The sequence below is a fragment of the Uranotaenia lowii genome, chromosome 2, assembly GCF_029784155.1.
Source record: "Uranotaenia lowii strain MFRU-FL chromosome 2, ASM2978415v1, whole genome shotgun sequence".
In the NCBI taxonomy this organism is placed as follows: domain Eukaryota; kingdom Metazoa; phylum Arthropoda; class Insecta; order Diptera; family Culicidae; genus Uranotaenia; species Uranotaenia lowii.
Window position 1 is genome coordinate 83652458 of NC_073692.1, and position 21468 is coordinate 83673925.

General features: G+C 38.4%; 1 protein-coding gene across 1 annotated transcript in view; it reads right to left on the reverse strand.

Annotated features, from left to right (window-relative positions):
* LOC129741610 (protein vestigial-like) overlaps window positions 1-21241 on the reverse strand; it is a 134827-nt gene extending 113586 nt beyond the window's left edge. Inside the window, exons 1-2 of the mRNA XM_055733349.1 lie at window positions 20469-21241; window positions 4858-5904 (exon numbers count right to left, since the gene is read on the reverse strand). Of these exons, the coding sequence (XP_055589324.1) occupies window positions 4858-4953 (96 nt within the window). The 5' untranslated portion in view covers window positions 4954-5904; window positions 20469-21241. The remainder of the gene's footprint in view (window positions 1-4857; window positions 5905-20468) is intronic.
* Window positions 21242-21468: the final 227 nt, after the last annotated feature.

The following is a 21468-nucleotide window of genomic DNA, read 5'->3' on the forward strand; positions in this document are numbered from 1 at the left end:
CACTTCAATTGCCGGGCCTGTATAAAGAGTATTTTGCCCTTTATTTTCAAATCTATTTAAAAAAAATCTTTTAAGCTGCAGTTATTCGATTTTATCACTGTTCGATTTTTCAATACTCACTAAATTCACGCTCGATTTGGTGACGGTTATTGTTTCGATTTTATCACGTTGTTTTTGAAAATCAATCAGAAATCATTTGCCATCTTTCCACTTTTATTTCAAGTTTTGCCAAATTCACGGTTTTACCACAGACAAACAGACAGGACACTCAGAAGAAAATTGAAAAGAATTTTCGCAAGAGATTACACTGCCATCTACCTCTAGGATCTAGGTAACCTACGATATCATGATGTTACCAAAAAATGTAAACAAAAGAAAATTTTCATTTGTTCTTAAATTTGCTTCACAATTAGTTTGTTTAAAGCGTAATCAGGATGGTTCAAACCATTGAAGATCAAATAACAACAAATCCAGTAGTTGGGAAGTGTTCTGTTTGAGACCGAAGGTGATACGGAGGTTCCAGAAACTCGAATGAACGATAACAGAAGATGAAAAATATCCAAAAACCCTCAGAGCAAATTTTCTGCCATCGGATTGATGCATCAATGTATCGTTAGTGTTTTTAAAGTTTTTTTAAACTAACAATTGTCTATTGTAGATGCAAATAAATGGAAAGTACCAAAACGAAACCGTTGACCAAAAGCCTTTTTTCGTGATCGCCGATTATTGTCAAGACACAACATAAACTGAAGAATTGGAAATATCTATTTTAGTGACAGTTTTACAAAAGTTAATAATTTTTTTCGGAATTTCGGCCTCTTGTAGCACTAATAACAATCCGACTTTTGATCCATAATAACCATCCCACGAGAAAAACAAATTACGGTAACAGCAACGCAATACTCTAATCTTATGTCAAGTTATGAAATAAATCTTAAAACTCTTCAAAAAGGGTATGTTTTCAGATATTCAAAGATTACATGGGTGAAAAATTTCTTATTCTCATTACTTCTGTGATCTGTTTCCAGTACCAGGTGTTAAACTTTTTGAAATCGATACTTTTCCATATTCTACGAGCTGTGATTGTGATCCCTTTTTGCTGCAGGGTTTTTTCTCTTGTCAATTCAACTTCAATTCTATTACTTAGCTGGCCAGAAGGGCCAGCTACTACTGCCCTCGAATTCCTGGTCAAGCCACGGGAATTCTAGTGAGGGTGGGCTCACATGCGGCCTCTTTTGCTTGGCTAAGCTAGAGCAGAGGTTTCGGAGAACCTCGGGTCGGCTTCTCGCAATGATGCACCGGTCGGTAGTTCGAAAGGAAACACAAACGCTATCTTAAAGTTTTCATGTCCTGTTTATTTATAAACTTACGTGTTGAGTGTAGGTGTGTAGTGTGTTGCTGCTGCTGCTGCTGGAGGGCCGGCCGCCTTGTGCTGAGATGGTTGTCCGATGGAGAATCCTTACTTTGTGGGTCAACTGACCACAAAGACCACAAAGTGCTGGTTGGCAATGGAGGTTAGATCGCCCTCGTGGTGGAGCCAACCTTCGTTGTGGTAGCTCTGGATGGTACACGCAGGTGTGAAACACCGCGTGCTCCTCAACAGAGCCTCGAGCCCGGAGGGACACACGTTCGAACTTTTACTAACCCGTTTGAAGGGATCGAACAGTGCCTTCCGTGCGCAGGCTCCTTAACAGAGAAACGGAAGCAGATCTTTGCTCACTCGCCCGTTTGACTAGGACAAACTGGAGCTTTGTCGAGTTAACTCTCCTGTCCGAAACCGCTGGATCAGTCTTCTTGACCGTCACCGCTGGGTCAAATCTCTTGACTGGAACCGCTTAGTCCTGGCGGATTGAATATGGGGTTAGGATGGGGTTTACAGCAATCACTTAGTAAACTCACTTGATTCGCTTTATTCGCTCAACTTAAATTATCTTTTCCACATATGTTAACTATATATTTCGACACTTTATATTAACGTACGTGAACGTATACTTTGGCCACTATGGTCACTGTGTAGCGATGTGAATCGTGTGCTGGTCGAAGGTGGAAAGGATATGCGAATCTTAGTAAGTGATTAGCTGACCCATCGCAACCCACATTTCCGTTCCATTTTCCACCTGACGTTTTTCCATTGCTCTTTTGCTTCTCATCGGGCAAGTGTTTTGTGTTGTGTCATAAGTGTTTGCATGTGCTAGCTTCTGTTTTTGAATTTGGAGTGATCGTTATTTTTAATCTCCTAACTTTATTTATTTAATTATTGTTTTTAATCATAGAATAGGTTTTATTAATAAATTCTTTTCCAAATTTTGTTCTTATTTAAATTCAAATATTGGCGGGAATAATTATCGATATTTAATCGATTATAATTACTACCTCTGAGCACTCAGATTGAGTACTCCAAACTGCTTGCTCTTCATGGGTATGATTGGGCGAGATACCCCAATGGTAACAATTCTTAGAAAACAGTATGTACGTTAGCTATTTGCACAGGAAAATACACAATGTAGCTTTTCTGGAACCATCCTAAGAACCAGTTTCGGGTTTTTTTTAAATTAAATGTTGAAAAGATGTATTCAGATGTTCTTAAAATATTTCCAACATGGTTTGACACTCCGTGGATGATCACTTCTTTTTGGGAAACATTTGCTTATGGATCACATAAGGAAATCGGAATAACACCAGGTGATTATCGGCTATTCATACAGATTACTTCTGAAACATAAACTGTAAAACTATAAATAGCTTTTTGAAAAACATAAGACATTAATCAACTCACGTTTCAACAAAAGCTGTTTTATTTTCGATAGAGTTTCTGGTTGTCACAGAAAGATAAACAAAGCAAACGGCTACCCTGATAAAAATTTTGATTTTCAAAAACTGGTAAAGTAGTGCTATCTGGTGGCGACATTGCCTATCACTCTGGCTCTCGTTTTACGTTTTGCGAAGAATAAAAATGGAGTGTCCCGTCTGTTTGTCTGTGGTTTTACCATTATCACGGTGAATTAAGCGTGATAAAGCTTAGTTCTTTTAGAAATGGGACACTTTCTTTCACTTATAGCTCGTTTACTAGTAATCGGACATTCAAAATTTTGGCAGCGATTTGTTGCCTGTAAAAAGTACTATCAGACCTATTTTTTTCAAAATTAAAAAAATACGCGTTTTTGAGATATTTACGATGCAAGAGATAAAGGAAAAAATAATTCTGCACAGTTTCATTCAAAATCCATCATAATCAAATTGATAGCTGACAAAACCGTTGATTATTCAAAGAACGACTGTATGTAAGTGATGGAAAAGTATGCAAATACTGTCAAAAATGTCCACAAAGTTGAAATCAAGCATTGGAGTGAAGAATATGATCGGCAACTTCGGCTAAGGGTCATCAGAGAATCAAGTCTCATACCAGCATTTTTAATTTTCAAAAAGCTAAAAACTAAGGGTAGATCGCTGAAATTTCCAAATATTTTTATTCTCCGATAAGCTGAAAGTGTTGCCTGGTAATGAGTCATTCAAACCACATCTCAAACACTAAGTTTTTGCTAGTTCCAGAGCTCGTAAGCTGTATAGCCGGTTCCGAGACTGTGGGACAGGAGATTTCTGATGAACGAAAAAACTTATGAAATACCCTATTTTAAACAAATTCCAGCGTTTGAATCCTATACCATGTCTGCTCGTGGCAAGGTCCCGAATATATTAAAGTTTCAATTTGTTGGTTATTTTTTATGAAATATTATGTTTTTCCAAAATTCTGCTCCTGTGGAAAAAAATAACAATATTCAAAACGAAAATTATGGTTTTCGCTATTTTTAAAAGCCTAAAAAGAGTAATTTTTTGCGTACCCTTCGCAAACTATGATCTATACTAACCGATTTTACTTTAAGTTTAATCTCATGATGGTTCTACTTCGTTATTGCCAGATTTTGCCAGCAGAAATTCCATGAAAAACGCTCAAAAAGTGGCTCAAAAATAATCAAATTTGTTAATTTCGAAACATCTGTATACACTAAATTGCCCTCAGTTTCTTTTAAAAGAGAAGTATTGGTCCGAAAAGAAGCGGAAATTGAAGGAAGAGGATGTAGCCACCTAAAATACAGATTAGACGAAGTATTAGTTTGAAAAACTGATCAATATCTTGACTGAAAAAAGTGTGCGCTAGCCGATGGGAGGTACCAAGAATAAAGTAGAATTTATTCTAACAAAAAAACGATCAATAATTTTTTTCAAATTTTTTTATGAATCATCATCAAATTACCTTCATCTCCTTCATAGAAAGTTTTTACATCAAACGGAAGGTTTTTAAAATATACGCATTCTTAACTGTCCCATTTCTAAAAGAACTAAGCTTTAAAATCGAAAAACTGCTGTATAAGGGTTTAATTTCTTGGTGTTTGCAAAATCTAATGTTGTTTTCAAAAAAGTTTTATGGCAGTTTTGCCGTTTTGTATTGATCTTAAGATCACTCGGGCCATACAATGCCATGGATGGCAGGATGCATTATTATAAAATATTCGTTTAGAGCAAGTTCACAGGTGTTGGGAAAAGTGGTAGAAATTTTGACATTTTGAAAAATTTACCATGCAAAAATGTTTTTAAGATCTTTGGGCGTTGTATATTCTACAGCATTTATCTACAGTTTCTATTTCAGCCGCATGTGATAGAAATATTGCTATTTTTGCATCACAGCATGCCAAACTACAACACATGTTGTTAAAAAAATTGAAGGCCACAGATCTTGAAAATGATTTGGCATGGCAAAATTTTCAAATTGTGCTAAAAGTGACAAAATTTCTACCACTTTTTCCCAACACCAGTGAACTTGCTCTTATTAGACATAAATTTCACAATTCGGTCACTTACCCGCTCATATTGGTAGAATGGTCGACTAGGTCCGGCACGGCCGTAAAGATATGGGTAGTATGCTCCGTACATAACTTCCGGGCAGGATACTGCCATTGTCGCGACCACCCAAACAACGACCGGAAAGCGCTCGCCAATCGACCAACCGAACTGGAGGCTTCAGTTGGTCGCGCACGTTGGTCTGTTTGTCTTTTCTCTTCCGTTTGTCTTTTGATTTGATGCAGTTCCACTGAATAGTAGATACTATTTACCCGCCTAGAGAAGGCCTCAGGGCCCCACCAGGTGCTTCCTAATGAACTTTAAAAGCACACCTCTCACTGTATCAAAAAAAAAGCACTGTGGCAATGAGACACCGATGACGGTCGTAACTGATGGACTTTTGAGGACTATATGGCGTCGTTGCGTCGCAGTAATTACTCGTCGTTGCAGAAGTAACTTTTTGTTCGCACTTTTCAGTAGCTGTCACCTGAACGGAGAGGCCTTCGAATCACTCACAGAGAACCATCATCGAAACGTCGTCCCGGCTGATGGCAGTTTTATTTATTCACACTTTTCTGCGCACATAAGTTTCACGCGTCAAGTCTCACGAAGTTCTGCGCGGCGGTGTGGCGTCTCCGGGAGGCGTGCGCGGTACGCCGGCTATAAAATATATATTAGTTTGAGAAACGAGTTCTGATTTAAAATTTTAAACCATCTCCACGCGCGATCTCGGGAGAAGCAGAAAGCACTTCTGCCTTACGCTGCTCAGCACAAACTCGGTTTATAATTTCAGCTCCGGTTTGTTGTGTTTTTTTCCTTCCTTCAACTTGATTCCGTTCCTTGTTTCGTTCGGCAGATCGTATACCAGGAACGTATGGGGCGCGCAGATCACGCGAGTTCTCACAACTTCATACTATGTTCGGGCTGATTAATGAAGGACTGTTAAAACTTTTTGTTGCTTCTAATGTGATGTGATTAATTGTAACACTTCTAAAGTCTGGCGTCCCCGACTTCGTAAATCTCTCTATCTCTATCTTCTCCCCGGAGGAATCCACTGATTTGGTTGACCTGTAACAAACATGAATCGAGGTTAAGAAGCCGTTCGCCATTCACAATGCATGGAGTCTGAGTTGTTTCCACCTGCTCTCGGTATCTTGTACCTCACATTCTTCATATAATTACATGTACAATGCGGCCGCCCAGTGAATCAAGAGTCTTGACGCAGCCAGACGTCACGGATTCATCGTGAAACAATTAAACGCTCATAAAAACGGAATCCGCTTAGATTACCGGAATATGCTAATTAGTCAGACTGCAATCATGTTCTCTCCACGCTGCACTGATTCCCAGATTCTCCCATTGATGGTGATCTGCTTTTTCATTCTGGTCCGGTCTAAAATCTGCGGCTTGAAGAAATAGATTCCATTTTTTTTTGCAGAAAAAAGTTTCCTTTTATTCAGATAATAGCATTAGCCATGTAGGAGCTGCTACAACAAGCCAAAGCCGAGCCAAAGGAGAAAAACAACTCCGGGAAACAACAACAGCGGCCGATTGGTGGAAGAAAATTACAGTAATTGCATGTATTCTGCGTTCAACGGAAATCGGCCTGCGACTGGAGCTGAATACTAATTAGTGGCACAGTACTGAGGCTATGTTTTGTCATTATCGGCGCACAGTCGAGTTTGATGTTATCATTTGCCAAGGGTTTTCGGTCAGACCCTTCGAAGACTAGCGATGATTTGAATATTTAAAGATTTTTTAACTGAGATACTTTGTGTGTTGGTTATTTGAATCGTCTAACTTAAGAAGAGAGTCAAACTCAGTTAGATGATGCCTTTGGTTGTCTTCTTAGCTTTTTAAACAAAATCTCCATGTTAAAAATTAATTTTTTGCGCGAACAGTGATTTGCTTTTAAAGGTCAACAAGTTTTACCAAGAATTTAAGAGGAATATTTCGCGAAAGTTTTCCAATAGTATTTAACTTCCTCTTTTTGCATAATAGTCCCATATTGATTTTCGTCAGTTTGTTCAAGATTTAGGATAAATATCAAGTTTGGCTGTCCTATTTGAATAGTCAAAATTATCAAATTATTAGTCAAAAATGATAAACATTTATATGTACTTTATGTAACCCCAAAACAAAATAAAAAGCCATTAGATGTTGCAGCCCATTTTGTAGAAAATAGTCTTCAAGTCTCCTAGCCAACGGTCATAAGATCGAATCCCGATCACGGCATACATTGAGGTCGAAATTCGAAAATTAATTCCGAATCAGCACAAGCGCATTTTTTCGATAGCTTCTTTTTCAAAATGAAATTTTCATTTTGGCAGCAGTAGAATTTTTTTAAGATTGGATGTTTTTGTTATCTGATTTATCACATTGTATGTTATTTTTTAACATTCTCGTATCGTTTGGAACTACAACCTTTATTCTTATATTCAACGTTTTTTGTAAAGAGATAGAGAAAAGAAGAACAAGCATCTCCTTAATAGGTACCAACTGCAAAAAAACATCGACTTACGAAAAAAAAGACAGTTACTATTCAACTTTTTTTTTTTCAATTTATAAATTGTTTTTTCGTAGATTTATGTTTAGTATACTGGAGTTTTTTGGTACCGTAATCCGGGGTAATATTGATCACTTTTTCAATATTTTTCGATTATTTTTTCTGTTAAGGGAAATGTGACATGTTTTATATTTTTAAAACCAGTACTGGACCCCTATGAACGTAAAACATGGATGCAGAAATTTATTGGACCTCTTTAAATTTGATTTAAAAATCGTTTTCGTCTCTGTTCAGAATTTGATGCTTTGGGGATACATTGATCAGTCTTTATTCTGACGGTTTTAAAGCGTTTTCTTGATCATAAAGGATACAAAACACCTTCATAATATTTGAAAAGCTAGTTTATCAATTTAACCTCGATTTTTAACATTTTATTTTAAAAATATTTATTATCGAAAAAAGAACTATGATGCTGCCTATATTAAGGGGCAAAAATAATTTTAATTGCTAAATAGTTTGAGATTCAAAATACAAATGAAATTTTACGTTCCCACATTCCCCTAGGCCCTCCCGCTATTTCCATTTTCATTTTTTCTTCAAAGTTAACGATTTGATAGGGTTCCTATCCATTTTTCCAATACGGGCTTACTCTTGGAAAATGTCCTTATTTTTTAAATATCAAAAATTGATCATTGAATGACTATAAAAATAGCACTATAACTGTTCATATACAAAGAAAAAAAGTTGTTCTTTCACATTAAACAACCCTTTTGCTTTTAAAAGCTTTTTGGAGTCATCAGGAGAGCTGTTTGTTTGCGAGCCTTGAAAAAATAGATATTTTAAGATTTTAAAATTTGATATTTTACTAACAGAAAAAAAATTCAAATACAGACCAAATTTTGCCTATTTGATACTCAATTAATAGGCTTTCAAACGTAGAAAACAGTTTTCAAGAATTCAAACTATAGACTGAGTTATTGATGATAATGTGGAAAAGTTTCTTGTTGGTCAAATTTACCCCGGCGATCAATGTTACCCCGTTTTACGGTACCTTTGTTTTCATTACATAGCCGAGTTTCTAATGACAGCTTAAACTGGAGGCTGGATCATTCGGCCTAAAGTCGTAAGGCAGAAGGCCATTCTGTCGAAGGTCGTTTGGATGAAAAATTTCAGGCCGGATGGGATATCATGAGGTTGACAGAATTTTTTCAGCAAGTATCCGGGCCGGACAAATCAAGGCAATTTTTAGTTAAATCCCGACAAAACCCGGGAAGATTGACGATAAAAATCTGGGCATTATCCGGACAAATTTTGTAAAAACCATGAAATTACTCAACAAAAATCACGAAAAAAAATGTTTTCGTCAAAATTTGTCGACAGATTTTAAATCGTATTTTGAGCTTCCACTTTCACTCTTTATGATCTAAAGTATGCCTCCGGTATGTTATATAGCTCAGAATTGCAGAATTTATAGTTCAAACAATGAGGAACAACTTTGTAGAAGAATGTAACAATAACACTTTTTTAATTTTAATTTTTGAATTCGGAGCCCGATTTTACATTAGAAACATGGATCAGCCAATAAATTTACAATTTTTTATTTCAATTTTGTAAACTAGTGCTATGCACCCCTATACGAAAAATCAACGAAATGTTATAGGTAATATTCTACAAACTTGCTCCTAACTGTTTGGACTGGAAACTTTACAATTCTGAGCTGTATAACATACTGGATGCATATTTGAGAACAAAGAGTTAAAAAGTATGTTGATTTCACATACATGTTGTCAAAAATCTCAGAAAGTCTTTTTCCACCTAGTGGCACCAACCCGGGGGGTGCCGCGTTGAAAAAAGTTGCAAAAAAAAATCATCCTATACAAATTTGGACCAGCCTGTTGTTAGGCTGCAAACCCTTTGGGCCGAATGGAGATTAAACTGAATGATCGTTAGGTCTAAAGGGTAATCAGGCCCAACATCTATTAGGCCTAGCATTTATTCGGCCAAGCGTGCTAGAGTCTCACATCCTTCGTTCTAATAACCCATTCGTCCTAGTGAATTTCAGCCTAACATCTCTTGACCTGACGACCTTCGGCCGAATGGCCGGACCTCCTTAAACTGTTGACCATTTCGTTTCAGTGATTGTTTGCTAAAATAAACATTCAAACAGAAAAACAGCCATGTTTTGCTATATTAGATATTAAGAGAGTTTCAATTTCTCCATCAATTGAACCTAATAAAGTGAACTCATGTTCAAATTTTCAATTAGTTAAAATAAAAATAATTCAATTTAACAAAACTTGTTTTATATATTTTTATGTCCTTCAAACAATTGTCAAAACCTTTCGCACTGAGTTCATATTGGTTATTTGTTCTGCATTTTTATTGTTGACATAAATGTACAAAAATGATATCTACTTTAGAGATAGTGAGATTCGGGCATTTTATTTAAATTTTTTTAACTCAAATTCCGGGCTGTAAAATGAAAAAAATAGTCAAAACCTAGACTTGATTTTTATTTTATTTTAATCGAACCAAAATACCCGAACCGAAACAGAAAAAAATGAAATAAAAATCGCCCAAATGTCAAATTGGTCTGATTAAATCACTGATCAGTTAGTTGGTACCAATTTTGTTTCTTGGGTATGATCATAATAAAAACTTGTTTTAATTCTTTGAGAAAATTTTTAATTTAACAGGTTTACAAATTTCATCAAACTGAGCATTCCTTATACATAAAACAATATTTTTTGTTGATTTAGTTTGGTTACGGCATTAATTTTTATCTTAAACGATTACAACTCTTTTCGAAAACTGCTCAGTTTTTTCTCTAGTATGATTTTATACGGGTGCTTGAAAATTCTACCAATAATTTTGTTCATTTTATTTTTTGCAGATGATGGAGCCGGAAGATCCCGGCAAGAGAAAACAATTCTGTAGTGAATTTTGAATAGGGCAAATTCTCCGTATTGGATTTATCAGTTGGGTGAAAAAGTACGCTTGGAGACCTACATTTTGATTGTACAACGTAATCTGAAAGATATTTGGTTTTCGAGAAATAAAGAAAACAAATTGAAATTTTTGCTGGTAGATCATGGAGCTGTCAAAATGTGAACCCCTTTTTTGCGAAACAGTGATATTGACGAACTCGCCGTATTCAGAACTCGACACCCAATTACTTACATTTTACACAGAAAGAAAAATTTCATCTCATTTTCATGTTGAAATCTGAATAATTTTTGGAACAAGCTTTTCGACGTTAAATACAATTTCATATTTACAATGTTTACATGAAATTGATCTGAAGTTTTTCGTTTTTGCTCTTTTGAGATTCAAATAATAGGGATGAATTATCCTTCAGGATGAAAATCCCAAAAAATCTTTACATTATAGTAATTTACATAATATTGCACTTTGCGCGTCATGTGAATTACAGATGGATTTTATTTTGTATGTACACAGTAAATTTTTGCCTCGATTTCCAGCAAAAAAAATGGCTGGAAATGTTCAGCAATCCAAATTTTTGCTGGAAACCAGCAATCGGTTTTCAAATTGCTGGATTTTTCAGCATTCGGTTGTGTTCTTGTCTTTTTTGCTGAAAAACCAGTAATCGGTTTTCAAATTGCTGGACTTTCCAGCAATTGATCTAGTTTGCTGGAAAATCAGCAATCGAATTGTAAAATTGGAGTCTGTTTGTTTTCGTACGCTGAAGCAAGGTGAGACTTTATTTCACGAACTTGAATAAGATTAATACAATTATTCTTATTTTCTTCTATATTCTAGCAACCAGACATCAAGCCAAGGGTGAGTATTTAAAAGATAGGTAGATATTTCATGAAAAATAATAATCAAAACTCTATTTCAGGTGGCGGATGATTAATATCCCGTTGTTTGTACATTAAAATAACATGTGATATTGGGAATAAATACATAAATGAAAAATGGAAGAAAATAATTGTTATTTATTTCTTGTCATACCACAGCCAGTATCCAATACTTAATTTCAAATAGAAATAGAAATTTGATACCAAATACAGCCGAATGTTCTGAAAGAAATCGCTGGTTTCCAGCAATCTGGATTGCTGATTTTCCAGCAATTTGAATTGCTGGAAATTTTGCTGGAAAGTCAGCGGGACAAAAACCAGCAAAAGCTTGCTGGTTTCCAGCAAAAAAAAATGCTGTGTATATACCCTGCACGTTTCCTGATCACTTGTCAAAGAAAAAACATAATCGACCAGAAAGCACACAGTAAATTTTTGTCTCAATTTCCAGCAATATAAAATGGCTGTAAACGTCCAGCAAACCAATTTTTTGCTGAAAATCAGCTAACATGATTCGTTTTGCTGATTTTTTTAGCAATTGTTCTTTTTGCTGGAAATTTTCCAGCAATTGATCCGTAAGAGCAAGTTCACTGGTGTTGGGAAAAAGTGGTAGAAATTTTGACATTTTGAAAATTTCACCATGCAAAAATGTATTCAAGATCTTGGGGCGTTGTATTTTTAGCAACACTGTTTCTATTTCAGCCGTATGTGATAGAAATATTGCTATTTTTGCATCACAGCATGCGAAAATACAACACGTGTTGTAAAAAAACTAGAATGCCACAGACCTTGAAAGTGTGTTTGCATGGCAAAATTTTCAAAATGTGCCGTAAGTGTCAACATTTCTACCACTTATTCCCAATACCAGTGAACTTGCTCTAATGCTGGAAAATCAGCAATCGATCTGTCAGATTCGGAACTTTGTTATTTTTTAAAGAGTAAACTTAGGTGATTGAAAAAGAGCTAAAAATTAGATTTTTTTTTTTTTGTAAATCTTTATTTGAAACGGCTCATACCTTCAGGTTTTAAGGAGCCAAACTCGTTTTTTGTTTTTACAATATTTTGCTTAGCTTAACACTTTTATTTTAAAGAGAAAGAGGATAGGAAAGGGAAATATGAAAATAAAAAGTATTATAGACGAAGATCAATAGCTTTTAGAAAAAGATAGATTTCGAGCATGTAGTCCAAATCTAGCATAGCTAGTACATCTCTCACTGGGACGTTAGGTGGTTTTCCTCGGGCCCGAAGGGAGTCTATAAAATTCGTTCTGGCGACAAGATAGACCTCACACGACCAGACAATATGCTCGATGTCATGGTAACCTTGGCCGCAACTACACAAATTGCTGCCAACAATATTCAAACGATAGAGTACCGCGTCTAAGGAATAATGATTGGACATGAGACGGGAAAATACACGAATAAAATCCCTACTCAGATCCAATCTATTAAACCAGGGTTTGAGGCTTACCTTTGGGATAATCGAGTGGAGCCATCGACCCAACTCATCCTCGTCCCATTTGCGCTGCCAGTTGACAAGAGAGTTCCTTCGAACTAAGGAGTAAAATTCGTTGAAGACGATTTCACGGTGATATGTGTCGCCTTCCATCGCCCCCACCTTAGCCAGAGAGTCCGCCCTCTCATTACCCATTATCGAGCAATGTGAGGGGACCCAAACGAAGGTGATTGCAAAGCAACGTCTTGATAAAGTACTCAGCGTCTCCCGTATCTTCCCGAGGAAATACGGTGAGTGCTTTCCTGGTCTTATTGAACGGATTGCTTCAACAGAACTGAGGCTGTCCGTTATAATATAGTAGTGTCCTACTGGCCTTGAAACGACGCTGTCCAACGCCCAGTAAATGGCTCCTAATTCTGCGATGTATACCGAGCATGGTGGATGGAGGTTATATGAGGCAGTAGCTATTTCGTTAAAAACTCCAAATCCCGTTGATTCCTCTATAAGCGACCCATCTGTAAAGTACATTTTGTCAGCATCGACGTGTCTATATTTAGCATCGAAAATTCTTGGAATCAGAAGTGGACGATGCGAATCAGGGATTCCACGAATTTCTTGCTGCATAGACAAATCAAACTGGACAGAAGAGTTGTCGTAGTCTGGGATGTAAACACGAGTTGGAGAATATGAAGAAGGATTAACCTGCATGGACATGAAGACATGGTATATAGACATAAATCTGGTTTGAAGATTTTGCTCAAGAAGCCTTTCAAAATTTGCGGTCACCAATGGGTTCATGACCTCACACCTGATGAGGAACCGGAGTGATAATAAATTGAATCGATCTTTTAGTGGGAGTATGCCTGCCAAAACTTCAAGACTCATATTATGCGTTGAGGGCATACAGCCCAAAGCGATGCGGAGACAACGATATTGGATACGCTCGAGTTTGATGAGATGAGTTTTGGCAGCCGACTGGAAACAGAAGCTACCATATTCCATAACCGAGAGAATTGTTGTTCGATACAATTTTAAAAGATCTTCTGGATGGGCTCCCCACCAGGTGCCAGTGATTGATCGGAGAAAATTGATTCTTTGTTGGCATTTTCCTTTCAGGTACTCAATGTGGGCTCTCCAGGTACACTTGGAATCAAACCAAACCCCAAGATACTTAAAACACCTCGATTGAGTGATCGTTCTGCCTAGGAGATGAAGCTTAGGTTGAGCAGGTCTACGCTTCTTAGAGAAAACAACCATCTCCGTTTTCTGTGGAGAAAACTCAATCCCAAGCCCCAAAGCCCAGGTTGACAATCTGTCTAAAGTATCTTGTAAAGGTCTGTGCAGATGAGACTCAGTAGATCCTGTGACAGACACTACGCCGTCATCTGCAAGTTGTCTTAGTGTGCAACCTTCGGAGAGACAACTGTCGATGTCACTTACGTAAAAGTTGTACAAAAGTGGACTCAAACATGAACCTTGCGGGAGGCCCATGTAAGAGGTCCTTCTAATTGAAATATCTCCGTGAGCAAAGTTCAGATGTTTCTCACAAAGCAAGCTGTATAAGATGTTGTTCAATAGAGGAGGCAGACCCCGGGAGTGCAACTTGTCAGACAAAACCTCTATTGAGACTGCATCAAAAGCTCCCTTTATGTCTAGAAACACTGAAGCCATTTGCTCACGTTTTGCGTACGCCATTTGTATCTCTGAAGACAGCAAAGCAAGACAATCGTTTGTCCCTTTGCCCCTTCGAAACCCAAATTGAGTATCTGAAAGGAGACCATTGGTTTCCACCCATTTATCCAATCGGAACAAAATCATTTTCTCCATCAATTTCCGAATGCAAGACAACATCGCTATTGGACGGTACGAATTAAAATCGGAAGCTGGTTTCCCAGGCTTTTGGATGGCAATAACTCTCACTTGTCTCCAATCTTCGGGAACAATGTTATGCTCCAAGAATTGATTAAATAAATTCAACAAGCGAAATTTGGCGGCATCCGGAAGGTTTTTCAACAAGTTAAATTTGATTTTATCAACTCCCGGAGCTGAATTGTTACAAGAGAGGAGAGCAAGTGAGAATTCCATCATTGAAAAGCTGGAATCCAGATCGCATCTGTTCGGAGACACACTTCGGATGATTTTTTGCACAGGTGTGGAATCTGGACAGATTTTTCGTGCGAAATTGAAAATCCATTTATGCGAATGTTCTTCACTCTCGTTCGTGTGAGAACGATTACGCATGCTGCGTGCCACATTCCACAAAGTGCTTAAGGATGTTTCCCGCGACAAACCTCCCACAAAATTACGCCAATGCGCACGTTTTTTCCCCTTGATCAAATTTTTAAATTGCTGCTCAAGAGAAAAATACGCGTTGAAGTTATCCAGGGTTCCGTGTTTCCGAAAAACTTTAAAAGCGTTCGATTTGTCCACGTAAAGTTTAGTACACTGACTGTCCCACCATGGATTGGGAGGCCTTCGGCGAACAGATGGATCTGGGATGGGTTTCGTTTGAGATTTAATTGCACTATCATGGATCAAGCAAGCAAGGAAGGTATATTCCTCCAACGGAGGTAACACTTCCACAGAATGGATGGCTGAAACAATTGCGTCCGAGTACTTTTTCCAGTCGATGTGTCTTGTGAGGTCATATACCATATTTGTTGAACTCGAAGCGTTCACCCCATTGGTGATTGTAATTTTGATAGGCAGGTGATCACTACCATTGGGATCAGGGATTACCTTCCACTGGCAATCCAATGATAGTGAGTTTGAGCAGAGTGAGAGGTCAATTGCACTTTGTCTAGCAGGAGGTTTAGGTACCCGTGTTTTATCACCCGTGTTCAATACTGTTAAATTGAAACTATCGCAAATGTCATAGATAAGAGTAGAACGACTATCGTCAGTTTGCTCCCCCCAGACAGTCCCATGTGAATTAAAGTCACCCAGGATCAACCTTGGTTCAGGTAGCACTGAGCACAGGTCCTCTAGGTGGCTTTGGTTAACCGCAACTCTCTGAGGCCAGTACAAACTGACAACACATAAGTCCTTACCTCTTATAGTTGTATGACAAGCAACAGCTTCAATTCCTCCTGACAAAGGGAGGTGGATTCTATAGAAAGAGTGGCGCTTATTGATCCCTAAAAGCACCCCTCCATAAGAATCATTGCGATCCAAACGGATGATGTTAAAATCGTGGAATGAGATGTTTGATTGAGAAGAAAGCCATGTTTCAGAAAGGGCAAAAATATCGCAACTAGTTTCATGAAGAAGAAATTTGAACGGATCCAGTTTAGGGATTAGGCTACGACAATTCCACTGTAACACAGTGATATCTCCGACCTCTCGGCTTAAACTAGCCATCGAGAGAGATAAACACTGAAAGAAGGGGCCAAGTTTGCATCAATTGCTTCAAAAATGTCTTTACTACAGGAAGCATAGAGGTAACAATACTCCTGATCGATTCCGAGACGTTGAGAAAAGTAAAGACCCCATTTAAAATGTCGGACAATTTAAAAATTCCAGATTGTGAAGTTGATTCTGACGAAATTACGTTAGGAATGAAAGACTTAGCAGTTTCTGCAATGTCTGGTGTATTCTGAGATGTCATATTCATACGGAATCCAGGAGGGACTTGTTTTTCTTTCACTAGTGGTACTATAGGTGTCGGTTTTTGCTTTATACCAATTGAGGGACTAAATGTTGGGATTTTTGCTGGAATTTTGGGGGTCTTCGGTGCTGGTTTTGAGCGTTTTCGCGAGTTGGCTACAAAGATGACCGGGTGTTCTTCGTCGGTAGAATCTGATTCTACATTGTCTACAACTGACAGCGCAGTAAAAATGTTACTTGTATGAGGTTGGATCGGAGGCGCCGCGCTCTTCAAAATGGCGGCATAAGACCGTTTTGAACGTTCCTTCAAAGAGCGCTTTTGACTATCCCAGCGACTCTTATATGCCTCGCACGAAGAGATTTCATGGGGTGAGCCCCCGCAATAGACACATTTCTGCTCTATTGCTGAGCACGCTCCAGCCCCATGATTCTCCCCGCATTTGGGGCACCGTGGCTTGTTACAGCAGTGCGACGCAGTGTGCCCCAACTTATTGCAATTTTTGCAATCCATTGGGCGAGGAACAAAGAGTCGCACAGGAAGCCTCAATATTCTGTCAATCAAGACGTAATGAGGGAGGGCGGTACCCGCAAAGGTCACACGAAATGAGCTTGAAGGTGAGTACCCTTTGACTCCATTTACGACGGTGGCAGTTCTGAGTTGGCGGCAATCCAAGATTTCGACCGAAGCCGAATCGAGGCTCTTAAACTTACCAACGCCGTTGGATTTCACGTAATCTGCCTTCAAACTCATTTCTGTAATCACGCCCTCGATCTCTACGTCTCGAGACGGAATGTACACGTGGTACTCTAAGTTTATAAAATTGCTGACAGCAATTTCATTTGCGGCTTTCCGGTTGGCCACTTCAACTCGCAATTTGTTTGGACGCACCTTTTTAATGCAGGTTACGGAGGACCACCTTGCCAGATCTCTTGTGATCTGAACCACATTCAACTGTTTTCCATTCTTTTTGGGCCGGATGAAAACCACCCAAGGACCAGTGAAAGTTGGGCTCTCTGTGTAGACTCGGAGTCGGGATGCTTTACTTTCAACTGAGGATGACTCAGAATTATCATCCATTGGAGAATGAAAAACATTAGAAGGACCCGCAACAATCGAATCCTCTAAATGCTCCTCATCCTCATAGATGCTATCTTCATCATCCTCAGTTGAGGGGATTAGCCCCCCGCTTTCGCTCATATTTCTTCACACGAACACGAATGTCCGACGTTAAAAATATGAACGAAGCAAACAATGGTCAAAATATAGGGAAAAAGATAGTTAAAGAAAAAGTGAAAAAGAATGAAAAAGAACTTACAATTTTTTCAAGCACTTCTTTATGAGCTATTTTTCTTGAGTGTATTTTCTTTGGTACACAACCACGTGTTCTCCGTTGATCGCAGCTGGCCCTGACGATGACGACGGCGATGATTTTTCCTCGGTTGTTTGATGATGGCTCGATTTACCGGGAGAGAATGACCAATCGAATCAGAGTTGTGCAATGTCTCCGGTTATCCGGTCACGGCCATTAATACCGGATCTATCGGACAACCACCCAAACAGTAATCAAACCCGGAATAATTGGGAGGAAACAATTTGTACTTCTCTGCTGATGGTCCTGGTGCTGATGGTGACGACAAGGCAGCCTGATGTTCCAGCCAGATGTGGGGATTGCGCACCAGCGCTGCCGGGGGAAACACAGCTTGTCACTTCTGTTGCTGAATTGATTCGGCAATTGACGACCGAATGATGCAGGATAACTGATAGTGGAAACTTCCAATTTTAACTGCACTTTTGCGTGTATAAAGCACCCGATTAGTATTGCGAAACAAAAATACATCCGCACTTGCCAAGCGACTGGGATGGAATGTAAAAATTAGATGTTGTTCATGAGAAGAATAAAAAAACTCTCAAAGCGAATCGTTCGGTAAGTAGATTGTTTAGCATGAATTAGACAAGAAAGCTGACAATGTGTTTCTTATTTTACAGACTTATTTAATTTTTGAATTCCGGCCGGATAGTCGCTGAAAGAATAATGAAGAGCATGCTATATATCGCAACCATATATGGTTAATTTGGTGTGCAACTTATTTTTTTTTTTCATATTCATTAATAAAACCAATTATTTATACCAAAGCATGAGAAAATTTTTCTTTTAAAATATGAATAAAAAGCAATATGTATTCAATGCAATTAATCTGAACAGAACATTTGTAGGTTTCTAAAAAATCTACTTGAAGATTGCTGTTTTTCCAGCTGTCGAGTTTGCTGGTCATTCCGGCTATCTTTATTGCTGAAAATTTTGCTGGAAAACCAGCGGGACAAAAACCAGAAAAATTTAGCTGGTTTCCAGCAAAAAAACATTTACTGTGCAGTCATCTTGCAGTCTGAAGTTTTGCTTATTGTGCAGGTTAAATTTTGGCATAAAGCTAAGGTTTGATGTTTTTTAATATACGATGTAATATTTGTAGATAAAGCAAAAAATATCAATCCATCAATTTAAATTTAAGTTTCAAAATCTCTGCTAATTTTTTTAAAATTTACAATATCAAATCGTTGGTTGTTCGAGATAAAAACACTGATATTTGAAAAGACTCGTGAGGAACAAAGAGATGAAATGTGATGAAAAGTTTTTTAAATTAAAAATATTCTTCCGCTCATTTTCAACAACTAATTCTATCCGTCTATAATTTTTTCTATCCGTTTGTAATCTTCAAATTCTTCTCAAAGAATATAAAATTTCACCGATATAGCCGATAAAATAATTTCATACAAAAAAGATGTATTTAAAATTGGTACTGTGAAAATTACAGGTTTTGAAGGAAAAATAGCGGTATCGAAAAATTTGGTATCGAAATCATCGGTCACATGGACAATTGTCGATATAATTGAATTGAATATAGAAAAGTCACATTAAGATGATTTTGAACAATAGTTCTGATAGTGTTAACAAACTACCGAACTTATTGACGTACTCCAGATGTTGTAAAATTTGGAAAACAATTTTCAAACTCATAGTTTTTCGTTTACTGTAAAAGTTGCTAAAATATTGACACAAAAAAAAGATAACTTCACCTGTTTTAACTTGAACTCTATAAACACCTTTCACTTATACCTAGCAGTTTTCAACCGACGGGAAGAACCTTTGAGTTGTGTGTATTGTTGCTGGGGTTTGTTATCTTATATTACGCATGCAGAATTAATCCAAAATATGAGCGCTAATAATCATAGCAGCTTTGCCTACTAGCGACACGTCGCATACGTCGCGACGTTGAAAATAATAACGACGCACCGCAAGTTTCCTAGGATACCTGAAGCATGCGATTAATGGCCTAAGGAAAATGTACAGTAAATCACATAAACAATGTTCGAGAACTACATCGAAATCGCCTACTGAATTGAAAAAAGAAAAACAAACCTGCGAATGACAGAAATCTCGCTAATAAAAAAGCGTCGCTAGTCCTACTGTCGCTATTCGGTTTGGTGCTATACACATAATATTTTGTGCAACGTCGGATCTAGAAATGGTATGTATTTAAGTTTTGAGGATAATTTTCAAGTTGCACAAATTTTAGGAAAAATTTGTAATGAAGTGAAGATGATTATCAATCTATCAAGCAACTTTAAAGTTCATTTGGAGTTCAAGCTCTGAGTGAATCATTCAAAAAACGATTGAATTCCAAGTCCGCGTTCGAAACAGGTAAAAAAATACAGATGTACCGCTATGACAATAAGCATAAGATTATAAAAAGTAATCAAATAGACCGCATAGCTGCAATGCATATTTTGGCATCGAAATCGGGTAAATCGGGCATCGACGATGGGGCTATCTCGATTGGCTAAATCGAGATCTCTGAGTGTTATGCAACCATGTCGACGACAGATCCGATCCGTTGATCACACGTCCATCCGAGTTCGACAATTGACGGCTTCGCTGCAATGTGCTAGCAATTACACACTCTTACAGTTAAGAGATTTATTCTAAATATAAGCCGTAATTCTGGTTTGGTTCTTTAACACACTTGTATTGAGCTTTAAACCGGATAGCAGTTAAATCAATCATGCAGAGTGAAAAGTATGAATGCGCGTTGCACTCGAGCTTCGAAGATCACAGCGGGGAATTGGCAAGGGAAAGGCGAAGCTCTATCAATTTTATGGTCTTTCGAGGAAAAGAGCGGCGTTGTCAGTTTTGATTCCGCTGGGCAACACACGATCACGGCTGGTGGAAACAACTATTTGCACAACTGACCATAAATCACCGGTTTTATGTTTTCCAAGCACAACAACTACGAACGTCGACGACGATTTGTATCCGCACGAGCTAAAACTTTTCTAGAGCACATGCACTTTATCACTCGTAGGGTAGCTCAATGTCAAGCTAGCAATCAATCACTTTGTTCTCGTACTCTATGTATCGTATTGCAGGAAACTTCCAGTCTGGAATTCACACTTTACAGCACTGTTGTTGAAACTTGTAGCCAGGTGTCGTCTCCCACGCTAGTGTGCTTTCTCGAGAGCTTCAAATACCGAGAAGTATGTTCTTCATGACCGTAACATTCCTCACACAACCGCTGTTCTGTTCGAATGTTGAGGGCGTCCTGCACTTCACTCTACTCTCCACGATTCCCCGTTGTCAGGCACGACGATCCACGCGCGCCATCCAAATTCCGACCCGAAAAACAGAATTTCCGGTCAATAGTCGACTGAAATGCATCTAGAGGTACGTCACTCTAGAAAGCAAAGCCGTTCACCGACTTCCACTGCAACGGCAACAGTTCAAAAACTCGCGGCGACGTCAGCGATATGAAGCGGCGACGGTAGAATCGTCGACGACGTCAGGACGAATACGACGGCGACGACGGCAAACCATAAACAACCATCGAAAAGCAACGGGTCCGTGACAAATGCACACGTTCTGCGTAGCGTGACCACGTAATCGTAAGCGTAATCGTCGAAAGTCGCGCGCGTGGTTAGACCGAAACACATTAACTGAGACAACAAAATTCAAAGCCGTTCGCATCAGCTCGTCGCGGCATACTGCGTTTTCTGGTAGAACCAGTTTTTTTCTCTCCCCATTTGGTTGGTTTGGATTGCTGTTGTGTCCTTAGCATAATACCATCAAACCGACCAACCACGAGCGAAGAGCAAAAGGGAAACTGCGACAGTAGTGGTGTTTGCAGCGATGAAAACCGGTTCAACGGGAATCGCTTACTGGGGGTGGGTGTGGCCTGCCAGCATTGTAATTTACT